The sequence below is a fragment of the Enoplosus armatus genome, chromosome 3, assembly GCF_043641665.1.
Source record: "Enoplosus armatus isolate fEnoArm2 chromosome 3, fEnoArm2.hap1, whole genome shotgun sequence".
Classification (NCBI taxonomy): Eukaryota; Metazoa; Chordata; class Actinopteri; order Centrarchiformes; family Enoplosidae; genus Enoplosus; species Enoplosus armatus.
Genome location: NC_092182.1, coordinates 851,039 through 864,453, shown reverse-complemented (window position 1 = coordinate 864,453; position 13,415 = coordinate 851,039). Strand labels below are relative to the sequence as shown.

Genomic DNA, 13,415 nt, shown 5'->3' with positions numbered 1-13,415 from the left:
TATATGCTAAAAGTGTTCAAACGGGCAGCTAAAGTATCCAATGCAAAGGAAACTCGTCGTTCAAATCAGCCAATGGGAGCGGCGGGGCGCCGCGCTGCTCCTCTCAGGGCCCCGGAGGGGCGGGGCTTGCCGTCGAGGACCCACCCCTCAAGGCCGCGGGGTTTGGTTGCGCACAGGCTGCAGTTTCAGTTTGTTTTATTCACCATTTTGAGTAGCTGAAGGTAAAAAAAATTAAGAATATTTGCGTGTAGAGGACAAGTCGCTGCCGTACTTTTATTTTCACGCGCTAGCTCGGACGGTGGAGTTGTGCGTCAACCTCGCTCCCCTCGGTGTTTTGCAGAGCGGGAATCTATATTTCTTTTTTTTCCCCCCTGTGCTTTTTCTTCTCCCCCCTTTCTTACATCCTTAACCTCTACAGTATTCCTGCAAAATGTCAAGACCAGTGAGGTAGGTGTGCTAAATCTGTCCTCTGCTCTCCGTCACTTAATAACGACACCGTGCTGGCAGGCATCGCAAATAACATGCACGCCTCGGCCACGCTGTGTTTTATGAGCTGGGAATTTGTTTATTTCATGAAAAAATAATGGGAACGTGTGCGTGAGTGTGTGTGTGTGTCCCTTCGTGAGTGTGTGCACCCTCTCTTTCTAACATGGATCCCGGCGGTGTGGACTGTTCGCCATGTCTTGTGGAGGTCCGCGCCGCCCGCCGCTGTGTCGTGTCCGTCGTGCTTTTTCTACGGACCCGTGATGTGCATTGTCGGCCGCGTTGTAGGCCAAGCGGAAAATTAGGCGGTGTGATTTAACCCGCTACATTTTACGGCTCGTTTAAAACCAGGCCCGATAACATTTTTCCCTCTCTGACTGAGAATGAGAATATGGCCACCCATTCATCCAGGGGAGGCTCTACCATGCTAACACCCCCCCACCAAAGATGAAAAAAAAAAAAAAAAACCCCACCGGAGGTGGTGTTCGGCCTCGGGATTTGATCTCGTTACCGCGCAGACTAACGTTAGGCATGTCGGTGCCGCGCTCCCCGTTGTGTCGCATTTTAATTGCGTTTAAAGCGCTTTAATCGTTTCACAACAACACAAAATGGAGTATTAGTGGACAAAACGTCGTCGTCGTCGGGGACGGGCAGGCAGAGCAGGTCTACATTTCAGCGCTGGCAGTAAATTAACGCTGCTGGCTGATGTCAGAGGAGGGCGGAGAACTACAGAAGTCACCACACCCCCCCCAAAGCAGGATCCCCAGCGAGACCCCAACGCGAGCTGTTCCCAGACCCTCTATATACAAATTAAAACGTCCCTTAACTTCATTAGAAGTCATTTCATGCGGTCAACGTTTTACTCACAGCGAGATATATATATATATATTATTTGGAATTAGACAAGTCTTCAAGAGGTGTGTATAATACGTTCATTAAAAGTCCCCAGCGTTATTGATATATTTTTCAGAACATCCACTCGAATAACAAACGACATATCTCAAAATAATTACAACCGCATCATACTTGTTGTTACAGTGTTATTGCTGTTATTGTTGCAAGGCAGGCCCACTCATATGGAGGTCAGAGGCTCTGCACAAGAGGTCCTGTGTGATCCTGTGTCCTGGAAGCTTGGCCGTGGACCCAGCAAGCCTCAGGGTTCATGTCTGTTTTGTTTTTTTGTTTATTTATTTATTTATTTCATTTTCATGCACAACATCGCAGACAGACACGTGTTGTCTCTCCTGCCTCCCCAACATGCGAAGCCAGCAAGGACAATGGCGTGTCGTGGTGGCTTTGATTTAAAAGGCCTACATCCAGTCTCTACTGGAGCTGCAAAATAAAGACACCTTTTGCCTTGTGTTTACCTTAATTGCACAAATTGTTTCACTGCAGCGGGAGTATGTTTGGTTATTGGGTGAGTCAGTGTGGTGCACAAGGAAAGCAGGGTGCCTGGATTTGATTAAACATAAAAATAAAAAACAAGACATCGGCGTACATAAAGCCTGGTTGGTTCACACGTGTTGTGGCCGTGCTTACAGCCCGTCGCTCCCCACATGATTTGAATTTAACGCCGGTTCAGAGAGGTGACGTGACACGGCTGGATCTGACGTAGAGGGCCTGGTTGGAAAAACCTGAACCTGGCTCAACCTTTGCCACAATGCAATGCGACAGCATCCTGCCACGCACTATATTAACTAATTCTCCTGTTTACGCGGGCTAAATTGTCACAGAGCGTGCTACATTAAGATGCACTGTAACGTAATGTGCTGTAAATCTGATGGATATTCAGCATCAGAGTTCATGTTGTGCGACCGCAGCTGGTAAGCTGGAGTAGAATACAGTGGTAGCCGATAATAACAAATTTAAAAACATTTATTTAGTCGTACTTTATCACCTGAATGTAGTCTGGCTAACGCACTGATACAGAGTCTGGTAAGTCTTCATTGATCTTGGTCAGCATATGACAAGCTGATAATTGAGGGGACCCCCCCCCAGTTTGAATCTAATGACTTGTAGAGCAGCGACTACCGATTTATTTTCATTAATCATCAATCGATTTGAATCGTTTTGGCTAAATGACGTCTTCAAATGTCTTGTGCTGTCAGGGCAACAGTTCAAAACTTATTTTCGCTATCGTGCACGACAAAGAAAGGCATCAAATCCTCACATTTCAGAAGCTGGGGCCAGATGTTTTTTGGGATTTTTTTTTTCTTTAAAACTGACCAAACAATTATTCGATTATCAAAATAGTTGGGAAGTTAATTTTCCGTCGATCAACTGGACCTTACAGCTTTAAGGAATTGTGATGGCTACTTTCACATGGCCTCATGAATACACATTTGGCGTTTGTCCTCATCTACTCCAGGTTGAAAGCAGAGGTTGGGGAAAGGGGCGATGCACATTCCAAAAAAAGGGTCACAGACTTCATGTCATAACACACAGCACCAGGCAGCCAGTTTACCGAGACTGCCTGCGTTGTTTATTGATCCCCCACGTCGGGAAGTGTATCATCAGATTCACGCATCGTCACTCCACAGTTTGGTGACTCACTCTGATGGAGCTGGTTGGTAAAATAGTATCCTGCTCCGGGCTCAGATATGCCCGACATGTGAATGTTGTCTGTGTGAGAGCTTGGCGGGCAGTTACTGTGGCTGCTGTTGTGCATGTCTGAGGCTTTTACCGTGGTCAGCGTCAGAGTGTGTGTGTGTGTGTGTGTTGTTGTAATCTAAGTACTTTTAAAAGTTTCTGGCACTGTTGCCCCCCCTCCCACCACCACATATGTTGCTCCAGCGTGGTATTCCTGGTCGGGATCCATAGAGCCGTAGTTTTCAGATGTAGTTACAGATGATCTGTGGTGCCACTAGCTGTCCAGTGTGATCACTGCACACCTTAATCCTGTTGTCTTTTTATTTATTTATGTTCCTATTTTTGACCTCCGTTTTCTTTTTAATGTACGTTAATGCTGTGCATAAAGCACTTTTAAACAGTGTTTTTTAGAGGTGCTGTTCGCATAAGTAAGATGAGGATGATTTTTCTGTGATTTTTAACGTGGACCACCGCAGCTTTCAGAGGGTCGTGTTACCTGAACTGAAGCTGGCTGCTGTCACCTGAGGCCTCCCTCATACACTTTGGCAAATTAGCCCTGGAAACTGTAGAAGGCGGACCAGGGTCCAGTTCGGTGTCCCGACTGGAGGCTGTTTGTGGCTTCTCAAACCAAATAATACAATCCAGACGTTCATACACGGCTGGCTTGGTGCTGCCTGCTGAATTGCTGGACATGACATATAATAGCTTTGCCCCCCACCCCCACCCCCAGCACCCACTGACATGTCTAATGTCAGGTGTGGCCAGTGTCCTGTGTACTTGTAATCTGATGCGATGTGTTTCCTTCTTCACAGGAACAGGAAAGTGGTGAACTACTCACAATTCAATGAGTCTGATGACGCAGGTAAGAGAGTCTTAAGATGTGTTTCAGTATCTGTGGTGGGGGGGTATGATATTTTTCATTTATATTGTTTTCTGAAAAATCGATTGAGAAATTGTGACTGGATTGAATAGAAAGTCTTCTTTCGGCTAATCTGGGAAATACCTTTCAGATTGAGGCATCCCGTTCCATTGACGCAAAAGGTTAAAATCCATATTTATCGAATCCATATTTTCTCATTGATTCGCAGCATTGTCCTCAATGGTCTAACACAGCCAGTATTTAAGGTGTAGCTACCCAAGTGTAAATGATACAGTAAAATCTCTGACGACAGACCAGTTTATGTCTTGTCATGGTACACACTGTCATATTTGCCAAGCCGGTGGGGTAGAACACACTGACACTGGTGACAGCCGGATTGATACACTCGATTTGGAGCTAATAAATGATTCTACTGCTAGTTGGAAGTCTAAAACCTAAAAATTGGTAGAATCTTATACAACACAATATTTATTTGAATATCATGGTATTTTATTGACTTTCTAGTCCAGCTAGCAAGATGGCAGCTCTAAGGATGGCTAATTTCCCCCCGATAAAGTATTTCTGATTCTCATTCTGATTTTTCACATATCTCCACTGAGAAGCAGATGAAGAAATACCAAGAGAGTGAGACTAGGACAAAAAAAAAAAGATTGGTCCATGTGACCAACAGCTAATGAGAACCTGTCCTAGTATGTGGTTGCACGCGGGTGAAAAACTAAAGTCTTGTCCTTTCTGTGTAGATGAGGAGTATGGTGACAATAAGCCCAAGAAGGTGCGTGCAGCCCCTCGTGAGCCAAAGCACAAGCGCTCAAAGAACTCGCAGGATGACAGGTAAGCCGCTGTAGGGTCGTGGGACTGTGATCAGTTGGTTAATTGATGTGCTTCTCTTCTTGAATGCATGACACAAATGTTTCACTGATATAAAATCAGTCTTGTACGGTAGCCGAGTCCTCAGCGGCCAAACTCGAGTGTCTGTGATCAAAGAGGCTCTCTGTGTTCAGATCTCGGTACTTTTGGAGCTCCTACCTGGATCTGGTTTGGAGTTTAGTTTCACTCCAGATGCCAGCCTTATGTTCCTGTTTGCTGGTGGCTTTCAGCCGGATCAGAGCCGCGTTAACTTACTGCTGCTGCCTCATGTTAAAGGCTCTCCGCTGATGATGAACCGGTGGGATGCTTTTTTAGCAACTTCACAGAGTCAGTGGAGCGTCATCAGCGGTGCTATTCTGCAATTAAAAACAGGTCTAATCAACCACATGTGGACATACTCTGTGATATTACTTTGAAATATTGCCAGGGGAGACAGACAAATAGAAACAGCCACAGTGAGCTGAAAGGGGCTGCAGGCGATGGGGTCTGGGAAACGCACTCGCAGCATGACAAGCCCCGTCAGTCAATGAGAGTCGGAAACTACTGTCACATAGCTAAACAGCAATATTGGAGTATTTCTTCTTAATCAGGGATGGGTATCATCCAGAGGATAGTATCTACACTGGTGCTACTTATTGGTACAAATACTTGATGCCCTTATTGATTTTGTTAAACACAATTGTCATGCACATTCACTCGTGTCCCCATTTGGTTTTGTTAAGCTAGCCCACTTTACAGCCCACGTAATGTTGGCAGAACTGCAATTTAATCGTGCAGAGCCCACAAACGCATCATCGTTACAGGATGGCTCCGCAAAAATGAACTAAACTAAAATACAAATATAGTTCATAAGAATCGTCGTCCAACCACGTCACGAGTGCCACACTCCCAAATTCCAGAACGTCACATGGATGGACTGGACACTGCCTTATGCACCGGTCCAGAAAATTTTTAGTATTATTATTTTTATTTTTTTACCCTGTTTACATTTAGTCACTTCATGTGTCGCAGTCCCTGTCTGTACTGAGACAGCGGCATCAGTGCTATTAGCCTCTGAATGTGATTCGTTCGCGTCTTTGTGCGAGTTTATAGATGATAGTTAACTAGCACAGTTATCAAACGGCTTCAGGTGCACGGATGCAGATGACTGATGGCACCTGTGGCTGAGCGTTTGTAGAAACTGCCCCCTGCCCCTTTTTTTTTTATCCTTCCCATAATAACAAGCGCCTGTTGACGATCATGCTGTTTACTCATCGTGTTGCTATGCTACACCTGACAGCAGGTGATGATGCTTGTGCCCGGATCTGAGAGAGTTAACCTTGAAGAAGTTGTTTACTCCATCTTGTTTACTCCAAAAACAAAACATTTTTGCTTAAGAGCTTATCAATGCGGTTCTCTGTGCCCACCCCCTTTTTGCTTGTGGTGGAATATTTATTTGGTAATGAAATACAGATTGAAGTCTGTTTCCTTGTCCGTGGTCTCCCTGGGTACCTTTACTCCACTTGTTAAGACTTTGCTTTTTTTCCTCCCTAATCTTTGTTCCAGTGAGGAGTCTGATGAGAAGGTCTCTAAATCCAAAAATGATTCAGCAGGTAAGTCAAGTCTATTGGCTCAGGCACTTTGTGAGAACATGTGGAGCTTGCTTAGCGGAGGCTGAAACACACCACTGACTTCCCTCCGTATCGCTGCCGCAGATGACTTTGGCAGCGATGACGAAGACAACGACTTTGGAGAGGAGGAGGATGAAGACGGAGGAAGCGACTACGAAGAAAAACGAGGGAAAAAGGCAAAGAAAGCCAAGGTGGAGAAGCCCAGCAAGAGGGGGCCCAAGAGAAAACGGGCTGCAGGTAACGCTCCAGCTTCTTAAGTCATGTGTGCACGGAGACCAATACACCATTCATACTGGGGCTGAAGCATCCGAGTAAAAAATATTTTGTTTGCGATTTTTCTGGCCAGTATTGCAGTTTAAATTATTTCCATTTTTATAAATAAGACTCAATTCAATCCAATTGTTACAATTAATATTATTACAGAGACCCAACAGTTCCCACCAATTGACTTGAATTTAACATTTAGTTTTATACTCAAATAGCTCAGTGATGCTCAGTCCTGATTGCAGTGGTATGAAGCCTTTTAGTGCCTTCAGCGTCGGTTGAGAACGAAAACAGTCGGTTGGTGTGGAGTTGGAAAGAAGGGAGCCGACCCAGGGAGACAAAAAAAAACCCACCAGGTTCATGCAGGCGTGAAGGGAGCAGGCATGCTTTTCATTGCGTGCGGATTACAGTTAATTCGTCTCGTAATGCAACACAGAACATACCTTTTATGTTAATAATAATAATTTGGCAAAGGAATGACACATACACACACAAACATTTTGAAATCGGTAAAAGAATGAAACAAAACAGGTTTTGCATTTCCCCAATGAACAATGTTGGAAATATAAGCGCAGGTTCAAAAAACGGCAGCTCTTGCAATTTTAGATTTGCACTCCTTCAAATCGCAATTTGAATTTAGAAATGATCACGCTGCGTGTGACGCGGCGGCTGCATGGGACGCCTCCAACACTGACGCTCTGTACGACTGATAAAGCCTGATCAGTCGATCACCGTCGCCCAGTGAGTCTGATAGATGGCGACTGCATGCGTCAGACTCATGGATGACGGCCTAAACAAAATCCTCCGCCCGGTTTCCCTGAAGGTATCCGAGCTCTTCATTGGCAGCCGTCAGGTGGCGGGGCGGAGTCTCCGGCCAATCGCTCTGTGGCTGGTTTTAATCGCCAAAATAAACGGCCTACGTGTTTCTGCCTCGTCAGCGCTCAGACGAATATTTCGGCTCTACAGGCACAGTGTGCGCGAGCTGTCAGTGGTTGCAGTGGGTCTGTCAGTACGGGGCTTCAGCTGTCCCACGCAGCAAAAACCACTCGCCTGCAGAGCTTCAGCTGTGGCTCTTCATCGCACATCATGGCGTATGCGTTCCTCTAAAGGCCCTGTGATCCAGCGCTGCTTTGTTTACCCAGCTCCCAGTAGGAAAGCTGTAGGAATACGATTTACAGTGTTTCTCCAAAAATCTAGATTTAGCTGTATGATTTCTTTAAAAAAAAAAAATCACCCGATCTGGCTTTTTCTTTGGTCACATGCTTCTTTGGACAGTGTGAGCAGTAAGAAGGTCAGATATGGGATGTGGGGCAGACAGAACATTAGTTAGCAATAACTTTGATAATCGCTCACTCTCTGAAGACACTTGTCAAGCCAAAAACGCCGACTATATCTGCTGGTTTCAGCTTCCTTATTGTGAGGATTTGCTGCCGTTTATATCATTTTAAATTGAATATCTCTGGGGGTTTTGGAGTGTTTTGCTGGATAAAACCAGATACAACGTTAAGGTCTCAGAACAGAAATAGTTTCCGGGGTGTGCGCCACCCAAAGACCTTTTTCTCATGTTTTAAAGAACAGCAGGGAAGCGCTGAACAGCAGTCATCACATCCATAGAAATGTCTGCCACCAAGGCAATTAACATTATAGCTCCTTATAGCTGGGACAGAAGTGTGTTAATGTGTTTTGACATCAGTGGAGGCGGACAGTAAATTGAGTGGTGTCAGCATGAAGCTCGTGTGTGTGTGTGTGTGTGTGTGTGTGTGTGTGTGTGTATACCTGGTGACTCCATGTTGTGTAACTCTGTGACTTCTGCCCAGATGACAGCGATGACGACAGGGAAGTGAGTCGAAAGCGTACCGTGCGCCAGGCGGCCTCCAAGGCCGTGTCCAAACAGAGGGAGATCCTGCTGGGCGATGGGGGCAGCGAGGACGAGGAGCACGAAGACCAAGAGGGATCTTACATGGACCGTACGTAGACCGACGCAGCAGAGCAGCTGTACATCTCGTCTCGTGTTTTGTTTCTGTGTGATCAGGGAGACACCGCGAGCTACATGTCGCTGATGTTTGCATATTCCTGGAGAAGATTCATTGAAGGCTAAAATACTTAGCGCACGGAGGTCAGGATCCCCAAAGAGGACCTTTTAAATAAATCCAAAGGGTCCCCAGTGAAACATATTTTATTTTGTTCAACTTTCTTTTTTTGTAAAATACTGCATACTTGACCTCTTTTGGACTTTTGAATCCTTCAAATGAAACAATGTGAGGAAAAGAAAAAGAAAAAGCATCACTCATGAGAGGTCACAAGTAGACGCTACTTCATTTCTAAAGTCAAATTGGTTTGGAACCAACTGCTTTACAGCAGTAATGATATTATCTGAGGTCTTGATCAAATGTTCTGGTGCGCACTAAAATCTGGCAGAGCTGTTAGAAAGCTCTTAAAGCTGCAGTCCTGTGACGTCACTATTTTACTCTCAACTGGAAATCGAGTCAGACACCAAACAGCTTGGTGTTTTTAGTCGAAATGGCCCTTTTTCTTCTTCCTGGTGCAGGGTCCAGGCACCCTGTGTAGAGACTGTGTAGAACAGGGACTTGTAGACACCCTGAACAAGGGCATCTGTTGAAAAGCTTCTTATGTGTCCCCTTTCTGCGTGCAGCCGACGAGTCCGGCAGCGATGAGGACTTCATGGTGGAGGATGATGATGACAGTGACTATGGTCGCTCCAAGAAGAGGGGCAAGAAGGTGATTCGACGGGGACGGCCGGACAAGAAGGAGAAGAAAAGCCCCAAACCCCGACTAAAGGCCACAGGTGAGAGGTCCAGTCACTGTGCAGCCTCAGCCCTTCAGGAGAAACCCTGCAGTATCTCCCAGTTACACTTTGTTTTTTTTATTCACGTAAGACATTTAAGCTCTCGTTCTGAATCGTGACCTCCAGCAACAGATCAGGTAGCTTGTGAAAAATAAATGGCGCACAGTAAGTAGGGTACAGCTGTTCAGATACATATTTAATCAACATTCATATCTTCTGCTGGAGCCGTGCAGATCTCAATTCAGCGCTTTGAGTCATTTTGAATTGATCAGCTCAAGAGAAGACGTATCGCTCTGCTGAATTGTTTTCACTCGCATCCGCAGCGATAGGCTGCGCTGTAAGGCAGAGGTGGACCAGAGCACAGAACACAGTAGACTTCACTAAAGAAAGGATCGGGCTTTGATCAGCTGTATTTCAGCCAATAGTGATCCAGTAAAACACGCCCAGATCGGCCCGGATACCAGTCTTCTTTCAGGTCCATTACTGTCTTTTTTTTAAAATGAATAGTAGCTGGAATAATCAGTTCAGCTTGATAACAGCACTGTGTTTGTGTGATGTGGTGCGTTCAAGGACCAGTTTGACAATTTGTTGTTGTCGAGAGTTCTCTCATACCCGTCTGTTTTTTTAAAGATGAAGCTACGGGCAGGATACAGCGTAGCTTAGCATAAAGGAGTCACTAGTTAGCGCCACGTCTAGTTTCAAACTAGACTAGTGTTTTTAGACTCAGGAAGTAACTGCGCCCTCCTGCTGTTTGCCAAGAAGTTCCAGTTTGTTATTGTAATGTGACGTGTTTTTTAGTGAGCGTTTATAGGTGGTCTCTTTCCCCAAAATGTCTAACTATCCCTTTACGTGTTTGACTGGGCTATTAGATGAAGGATGAGTTGAGCCAACTCTAATGTGTGATCAGCATTAACCAAGACTGAAAAGAATTGTGGATGCAGATTTGGTCACCTCACCTTTCTGTTAAGTTAAAACGTAAAAACACATTGAGCCACCATGAGGTAGAAGATGGAAACAGGCTAAAAACCAGCCTTTGCTCTCTTCATACACACTGTAACTGAGTTTGGGTGTAAGTAAAGATCACTCACTGATGCGTCTTTGCTCCCCCCCCCCAGTGACCCCCAGCCCAATGAAAGGAAAGGGGAAGGGGCGCCCCAGCGCCAAGGCACTGGAGAAGAGCTCACCCAAAGAGGAGGAAGAGGAGGACCCGGAGAGTCCCCTGGAGGAAGAAGAGGAGGAGGCAGAGAAGAAAGAGACCTCCCCCGCCCCCAAGACGACGAAGGAGGCCGCCGGAGGAGAGGAGGAGGAGGAAGACGAAGAGGAGGAGGACGGCTCAGAAGAGGAGGCACCCTCTGGAGAAGACTAGAAGATGGTGCCTGCTGAAGGCCATCCTCCACGGCGCTCCGTCTCTTCAACGTTTTTTCTTTTCTTTCGTTGCTCTGCATTTAGAGTTGTCTTTTTGTTTTTGTTTTTTTTTTTGTTTTCTTTTTCTTTTTTTGTTGTCTCTCTCTCTCTCTCACGGTGGCCTGGCTCAATGGTTTGTACTTTGTGTGCTTTTTCTTGTTTTGCTTCCCCCTCCAACCAAGACATTGTGCTCATGTGATCATGCGTGAGGAGTTTTTTTTTTTTGTTTGTTTTATTAATTTTCACAGCATTCAGCCGTCTTTATATTCTGCATCTTAGTGTCTGTCTTTCCACCAGCTCCGTGCTAGTGAGCATCCGTCCTGAGTGTGAACAAACCGGTTCACTTGTGTTTTGTGTGTTTTATTTCCCTTCCCCTGGGATCATCAGTGAGCTGACGCGACTGGCCACACTGTTTACTTTACTGATAGCTGAGATCACAGGGAGTATTGTACAGAGCCGCTCAGTGTGGGGTTGGGTGGGTGGGTGGAGGGGGGGGGGGGGGACTACAGCGACGCTAAGTCACCACGCGCAAGGCCGACGCCTTCACCCTCTCTCTGGTACTTTGTGTTTTTAAACCAGGAGCATGTTTTAAATGGGCAGCGCTAGTTAGGTAGTCGTTTTAAAACCTTTAAAAGCTCTTTCAGTTAAAGCAGCTTCTTTTTAATTTCATTTTTAAACACCGCCCTGCTCGTCTCAGACTGCGTCAGTGCCCCGAACTCTCTCCGTGGGTCAGTTTAAGCTGTCGCAGTCGCAGTGGTGGGGTCACCGCTTGAGTGTTTGCTACGCGCCCGGACTGCCACTATCACGCGTTTTCAAGCCAGCATGTGTGTGTTGTTTTTTTTTTTTTTTTTTTTATGTACTTGTTTAGCTTTGTATGCTTGTGGGGGTCCTTCCTGCGAGAGGGTCTGGTCTCGCAGCCCATCAGTTGCCTCTGTGAAACGGTTTTCTGTTGTTGTATGTTGGGCTTTGTGATGATTGCACCATGCTGCGTGAAGCTACCCTACCCTACCCCTTTCTAAAACACAACCCCCACCTCCCCGCATGGCCACAGCATCTTCTCAGCATTCAACCCCTTGTGCCAGGCACCCCCCCTAAATCTGTTTTTTTTTATTTTTAAGAAATGCAAGAAGAGATGTTTCTTTTTTTTTTCTTTTTTTTTTCTTTTGAGAGTTCAAAAAAAATGAATGTTGTTTTGTTTTTTTTTTCTTTTGTTTTTTTTTTCTCCTGTTGGTTCATTGTTCTAATTCTCTATTCAGATTTTTTTTGTAATGTTTGTTTTTTAAGAAAAGAAATAAAATGTATCTTGATTTTAAAGAAAAAAAGTTGACCCTATCCAATCTGTTCTGCCTGGTGGTTGGACCAGCCATACCTCTCATTCATCCCCCCCCTCCCCCTTCCCTCCCTCCCATCAGCTTTACGCTTACTGTTGGCATCCATGCCCATTTGTTTCTTAGAGCTCTTTGTTAGTATTTCACAAGCGGATACATTTCATTTCAGCGCAGAACGATGCATACCGAGGCGCAGGAAAGATTGAAACGATGAGGTGAGCCGCTCCGCGTATATCCGGCATTCATTTGTCTGTTAATGCCTTAATTTTCATCGAGTTTGGTTTCAGTAGTGGCTCTGATGACGTCGCTGGAGGCCTGAGAATGTAATCTGTCCTCATGTTTAAGGTCTTTGCTACAAGCGGCAATTTAGGCTTAGAACATGTCAACAATTTGTATGATCCGCAGACCATCCAAAGCCATAAACGATCTCAAAACTAGTGACTCGGAGATCCGGTGCAGCACTTGTGAGATTGTCCTGTTTTCTTCTTCTTTTTTTTTTTTTTTTAGTTTTTGCGATGAATAGAATAGAATAGTGATGTCAAAGAGGGGGAAAAAAATTTAAAAAATAAGAAAAAACCTGCTATTGTGAACTTGGGAAACGTAAATTCATTATGAGGTATTTTTTGTTCCGATTGGTCCCAAGGCTGCAATAGAACTCAGTCCTGCATGTGAACGGGACGCTCTCAAACCTAGTCCTTGGTTCAGAAGCACATTTCAATAGTTTTACAACGGTCCTTATAAGCAGGTTAGTGTGTTTTTTTTTTTTTTTTTTGTACTTTCAGGTCCTGAATTGGCGCCCAATCCTCAATGTCACTTTTAAGACGATGTGATAGGAAATAAGAAAAAAGAAAAAAAAAAAAAAAAGGGTTTGATATACCGACCTACAGCTCGGAGCTCCGCAGGAGGATCAGATACCGTCCTGTAGCTCGCAGCATTGAGGGCTTGAACCAGGCTCCTCTCATCATCCCACAGGAGGCACACGGCATAAGGCTGTGAATTTCTCCTCTGTCATCCATTCTACGACTTCTTCTGTTGTACTTGTTTCTGATGTTTGTTTGTTTTGTTTTTTTTTGTTGTTTTTTTTTCTATCTACCTTCAGTCGTTCTGGCGATGTAAATGTAAGCCAGCTTGTGATTCCTACAGGAGACCAAGTGGAGAAACTTTTGTCAGTAGTGTGGAAAAGG

General features: G+C 45.2%; 1 protein-coding gene across 1 annotated transcript; it reads left to right on the top strand.

Moving 5' to 3' along the window:
- Nucleotides 1-359: 359 nt before the first annotated feature.
- nucks1a (nuclear casein kinase and cyclin-dependent kinase substrate 1a) lies at nt 360-10,865 on the top strand. Its single transcript, XM_070903511.1, has 8 exons — nt 360-447; nt 3,885-3,934; nt 4,693-4,783; nt 6,365-6,411; nt 6,514-6,666; nt 8,511-8,660; nt 9,347-9,499; nt 10,615-10,865. The coding sequence occupies exons 1-8, from the start codon at nt 431-433 to the stop codon at nt 10,863-10,865; spliced, it is 912 nt and encodes a 303-aa protein (XP_070759612.1). The 5' UTR covers nt 360-430.
- The last annotated feature ends 2,550 nt before the right edge of the window (nt 10,866-13,415 follow it).